At 38.0% G+C, this 6,146-nt stretch overlaps 1 protein-coding gene across 1 annotated transcript in view; it reads left to right on the top strand.

Annotated features, from left to right (window-relative positions):
- The first annotated feature begins 1,518 nt into the window (after window positions 1-1,518).
- Window positions 1,519-6,146, top strand: part of rbms1a (RNA binding motif, single stranded interacting protein 1a) — a 41,276-nt gene continuing 36,648 nt past the window's right edge. The window contains exon 1 of the mRNA XM_088334216.1: window positions 1,519-1,840. Within this exon, the coding sequence (XP_088190342.1) occupies window positions 1,790-1,840 (51 nt within the window). The 5' untranslated portion in view covers window positions 1,519-1,789. The remainder of the gene's footprint in view (window positions 1,841-6,146) is intronic.

The following is a 6,146-nucleotide window of genomic DNA, read 5'->3' as shown; positions in this document are numbered from 1 at the left end:
GAACGCCGGATTGTGGGCGCAGCCCCTCCTCTCTCCTTTAATAAAACTTGTGAGAAACGTAACGCAATTGGGTCCTGTTTCAGTTCTGGTCCTGACAATTTCCACTCAAAACAACCAGTAGTTGTACTTCTACAAAGATAATGCTGAACTGATTGGTTCATATTGTTACTTTTTTTTGCCAAAAGTATAAGAGATCTGGTGAGCATATTCTTGTTTATCCATCCATCCATCCATCCATCAATTTTCACAGGTGTGCTGGATCCCATCCCAGCTGTCTATCCTTGTTCATAAATTTATATCAGAGAACCAAAAGCATTAATTTTTTTTTTTTTTACAATTTATTTTTGTACTATTGATGGCCTGCCGAATATTGTAATATATGCTCCAGTTTTTGGTTGGATGATCACAACATTGCATTATTTCCCACATTGCTTTATAAGCCAGTTGTATGATCAGTCTACCAAATGTGGATAGATAGTAAAGTACAGTATAAGCAAAGTCCAAACTTCATATTCCTATGGACAACATCATCCCGTTTTTGCACCACAAATAGATAATTATGATGAGCCATTCCACTCAGTGACAAATAGGATTCTGGATTTGTCATTCGATCACACTCTATTTCCTGTTGACCTTTCTTTTCTATCCAGGTCAGAAAACATTTTGACACTGTCCCATCCCCAATCATTCAGCATTATAATCTTTCACGGGGAAACCCTAAATTGGCTTCACTGAAATATCATATTCTATCAATATGTGGAAGAAAACTGTAGTGAGGCACTTTGTTATAATGTGGAGCGATAGATAGATAGATAGATAGATAGATAGATAGATAGATAGATAGATAGATAGATAGATAGATAGATAGATAGATAGATAGATAGATAGATAGATAGATAGATAGATAGATAGATAGATAGATAGATAGATAGATAGATAGATAGATAGATAGATAGATAGATAGATAGATAGATAGATAGATAGATAGATAGATAGATAGATAGATAGATAGATAGATAGATAGATATCGATCGATCCCCCTTATTGTTATTATTTTGAAGGCATAATGTGACCTCCGGTCCAAGCCAGTGCATGCTTATATTTCATTCCATCCTGATTGCCTGACATGCAGTGTGTGGGATGGGGGGAAGGGTAGGAAGAGGAAGTGTGTGTGGTTTCGCGTGCGCGTGTAAATGCGTGTACGTCGGTGCGTGTGGTTGTGCGTGTGTGTGTGTATGTGGTTGGGGGAGGTGGGGTGAAGAATGCTTGGTATGTGCAGATGATACCAATGTGGAACGTTGCAAATGTCCCACTTGCCTAATAAATCAATCCTAAAAAACGTATGATCGTGTTTTTTGACAACAACATACATCATTTAGATAGTTTTTGACAATACACACTCAGAACGTCGAATGTTGTTATTTTACAAGAAGGCAAGGCAGTCCGCTAGTGCCAAACACCCCCAGATGAGAGTGATGGTTTGGTCCGTAGTAGGTGGGACTGGCGAGCGGTCTGCACCAGGACGTCGTAGATCAATGAACCGAGCCGGAGGTTCGCCCGATGCATTGGTGTACACCAAATCCAGCTAACTGGATAAATGCTTTTCTACCAAAGCGAAAGAGAGAAAACACAGGCGTTGTCCAGCGTAACCAACCTGATCAGTATGTTGATGTTTTAACCAGACGTGTCCTCGAGCCTAATACCGCTTCCGATTTTTTCTTTGGATCTGCGATTTTTTTTTAAGACTGAGGGAGATCTTGTCAGGAAATCGAATATCTCAACCTCCAGGATGATCTTTGCTAACACGGCCAACCCACTGAAATCTGCCACTCGTAAGCAGGTAGGCCATTGTATTTTGCTTTTTATTTTTATGTCACTTTTCTAATAAACGGAAGCCCCGAATGACATTGGGAAGCCCTTCCTCTATGTGCTTGGTTTGAATTAGATTAAAGCAACCTTCAGATTAAATCATGAATAATTGTAGAGCTAGTCCTCTGGATTTGATCGACTCTTATCTACTAGACTAGAGCCTATTTAGAGTGACTCTAAAATGCTGTTTGGACAGACACTCCGCTAAACATGCACCATGTTTATTGTAGTCCTCTTTTCCTGCTTCATGGATTCTGACTGAATTCAGGGGGACACATGTCGTTGTGCACCCTTCATTTTGACCTCTCAGGTGGACGAAAAGGTGGGGTACGTTGGTTGGGGTTGGAAGGCGCCTTGGATTCCTGTTACGCCTTCTGATAGAGATGGAAGATTGATGCTGGGCACAGGAGTTTTTATGGCCTCTCATGATTGAAATATGAGCTCGGCCAAACCGATGGATAGAATTATTCCAGCACAAAACATACCTTGCGGATTCCGTTCATACCAATCCATCAAACGCAAATTTTGATTCAGTCAAGGTGAGTCCATCAGGGAGTTAGCTCTATCTCCCCTTCGCACAAACCTGCTTCTGTCGGTCTCTTGGTGTAGTAGTCCAAGGATGTCACACTCAGTTTGACTGTTGGGACGGATCATCCAGACTTTCTGTTCTCAGGTGGGAAGGATCACTAAAAGATTGTCAACTCCAAATTTTTATTATTATGCTTTATCATTCAGCCTAAACTGGTAACCTACTTTACGGATCATAATCACGGATAACAAAGGATCTATTCCAAACACAACACGTTTATTCACAAACAAAGCTGAAAAAAAGATTTATGTTTGGCATTGAATGTGTTAGCTGGTTTAGTTTAACGGTTGAGCGAACGCCGTTTTACATCTGATGCAACCCACCAGGCTATGCAAACTCAACACTGCCCTCAAGCGGCCAGAGAGAGCATTTGGTTGGCATTTATTTAAGAAAATATTAACATTTGGTAAAAATGACCCAGAGACTTGCTTCTTGTATTGTCATACTCACAAATGTATGGCAGGCCGGACTAAATCATCCAATCAGTAAGTTTGACGTGCCTGCTAGAGTCACTCTCTTTGATGCCCTCCCCCCGAAAATTGTGTTGTTGTACAGTGCCTGCTTACCACCATTAAATGTTACTCAAATGTTGAACAGATGGTCCTGCCAAGCTTAGTTATTCCTTAAAAGTATCCCTGGCCAACATTTATTCAACATTCTACGACTGGTTTGGTTAAGACTATATTTTTAGGCTTGGCATGACTGTGGTGGTATCCATGGCTGTGGGTTTTTGAGAGAATTGTCCTTTGGTTACGGCCAGATGGCACAGTACTGCCATGCTTTTGTGTTTAAAGTGATCTAGGGAGACTTGGTTTGGCTGGGAGCTATTTTAAAGAGTGAGTAAACGGAAGGAAATGCTTTGCAGAACAGTTTTGAGCTTATTTGTCTCCGGAGAATGCAAAAAAAGGTATATTACTGCAGGGGTGTGACAGTATTAAACCCATTTTTGTAGCAGGCAGACTGTGAATGCGTATAAAGGTGTAATCTCACGATGTGCTTCATGTGGAAAGATAACCAGATTTCAAATACTAATCAATGTATAATCAAGTGAGAGCCATTGATAATACCTGTAGATTCTCATTTTAATCGGTAACCTTGCTAAAGATGGCAAAGTTCCATGAAGACATCTGATTTTTAGGCAAAAACATTTCCTATCTGCCCAACACATCCTTTTGATATTTGTGCTCAGGTCAAAGCTTTAACTTGGCTAAAAACATTGTCTTGGTGCCATCTTGTAGCATTTAGGTACCAGGTAACTATGTTTACCTGAAGGGAAGAACTTTATTCAGCCTTGTTGATTAAAAAAGAAAAGAGAAAAAGGTGAATTGTTGACTTTTTGCAGCATTTCAACCCATCTTATTTGAGTTTCAATTAAATGCAATTTTTGCTATGTATGGCAAAGGGGCTGCGATAAAAGAAATGGCTTACAGCTGCTCGGTTATTCAGAATAAAGGGAATCTGAAGTTTTGTTGCGGGATTTTGCAACAAAATTGAAATCAACCACTGCTTTGAATGGTGAACTGAACTGTTGTACAAAATCGGGGTTATGCAACTAGTTCTCACGACTGGCTGCCTGACCACCAGCCACTAGCTGAAATCGCTAATAGTCTTTTTTACAACATAGAGGAGTATGTGAACATGAAACACAGATGGCCATTTCTTAAATCTTTTGTTGTGCGACATGATATTTTACAGCAAAAATAACGTTTTATGTCAGTAGTATGCACCAGTATATACAATACAGTATATATGTCTTACACAGTAGCATTTAACTGGGTTTGTAATTTAATATGTGCTCGTGGCTGAAAATTGAAGCATTGAACATTTCTGTCGCTGAAATGATCAAAAAAGGCAATTACTGCCTTTAATGATTTTTAATAGTTATCAGGTATACTGTACACACTTTTTGTATTTGTTTCTTCTTTTTGACTGGTGTAATGTCACATAAACAGACAATAACACAATCTATTGCACACCTTTTGTTAAAAAAAAAGATTAATTTACAAAAACATCATGAAACGAGATGGACAAAAACAATGGCTTTGAAAGAATAAATAAACAAATGATTTTTTTTATATTTTGAACACAAGAAAAACACCAAAAAGGGGAAATGAACAAGAAATCAAAAGACAATGTTAACATAACATGTCCGTAAAAGATTGGCAAGGAATGTCATGTAATTAGCAGCATCGCAGGAGTTGTTTTCAACCTTGTAAGCAGTCAGTCAACTTAATTTTAAAGGTGACAATTATTTACTGTGTCACTGGGTATGTGGGCCACGCGGGGCTTAGGAAAGAGTCCTCTCAAGAGAGATAAAGGAAAATGATAGATGAGCAGTTTAAATGCAAAATGGTAAATGTTACAACACCGTCTCCCAGCAGCTTTATGTTGCTGTGATTGCTGTTGCACCTGAGAATCAGAAATGTAAAGCCCCCTGGGAATGGAGCAACCTACAAGGATGTGGCAGTATTCATAAGAAATCTGAATATAGACTGGCATTAACGAATAACAAAAAAAAAACGAAAATCTGTATAAGATATAGCCACCCCCTGTTGTAAGTCTAAGTCAGCTTCTTTGGAGATGATTTAGGAGGGCATCAATTTTAAAATTGAATCCTAAAAAAAATCCAAATTGCATGTTTATAAACCACAAAGCTCCTAAGAGAATGTCATATGGTCAGCCATCTTAAATTGGAACTATTTGGGGGGAAAGCACATTATCTCTGTTAACAGAAGCAAAAATAAGATTCTAAGAAAACAACATACGACGAAACTTGGTCACTTGTTATGTAAGTAGTAAGTAAATTGTAACTAAGTAATGGTAATTATTCACTCATCAAATTTAGTTACGTGGCACATCATATTTGTCATGTAACTCTAATTTGCCGAAACAGAATAGTAAAATGGAACTCCTGTACTATAGTTTGAGCCAAATACATACGTTATAATAACACTTTTTTAAGGAGTAACTATTTAAAAAAAAATACAAACAAAGCACTTAAAGTCCATCTGTGTTATTGAGTTCATGTGTTGTGAAGCAATTATCATGCCCCAAATCATCATTTTTATCCCCGGATATGAAGGTGGGAAATCATTTTTCCGTGTCATGGGTTCTATTTTAGTCGTTATCTTTTTTTGCAATATATCACTGCCACAACTTGGCCAATTATACATTTTTTATTGTCCTTTTTTCCCCACCAAGACCCAGTTCAATACAGTCTGCTCAACAGTAGTCCCGGATACTGTTCGACATCAGTAGAAACAAACATCTGAAAGTCCAATGAAAGTAATTTGAAAATGTAGTTGACACATGTTTTTTTAAAATATTTTATTTTACATTAAAACTGCTTAGAATTGATTAATTTATTAAAGTGGTCATTGTCCACAAAAGGACAGCTGATACAGTGGAATAGGCCCAATCATTGATACAAATGTGTTTTCAGCACTGATACTAAAATCTGTACTCACCCATTCTAATTGCAATTCTTTTTATAATCAATGCCAAGCCTCATTAATATTTTTTAACCACCAATGTTCTATATAGGTAATTGAAATGGCCCAAAAGGTATAGTCTCTGCAGTCTCTGCAGAAACGTAATGCATTATTGTGGAATGTGTGCACAATTTGATGTTTCGCTCTCTGTTCTTACATCTTTTCGTGCCCCTTAAGTTACAAAAAAGAGTTCCCTG

The sequence above is a fragment of the Urocampus carinirostris genome, chromosome 4, assembly GCF_059441175.1.
Source record: "Urocampus carinirostris isolate Australia breed hairy pipefish chromosome 4, RoL_Ucar_1.0, whole genome shotgun sequence".
NCBI lineage: Eukaryota > Metazoa > Chordata > Actinopteri > Syngnathiformes > Syngnathidae > Urocampus > Urocampus carinirostris.
The sequence above is the reverse complement of the archived record's forward strand: the minus strand, read 5'-3'. Positions and strand labels throughout refer to the sequence as shown.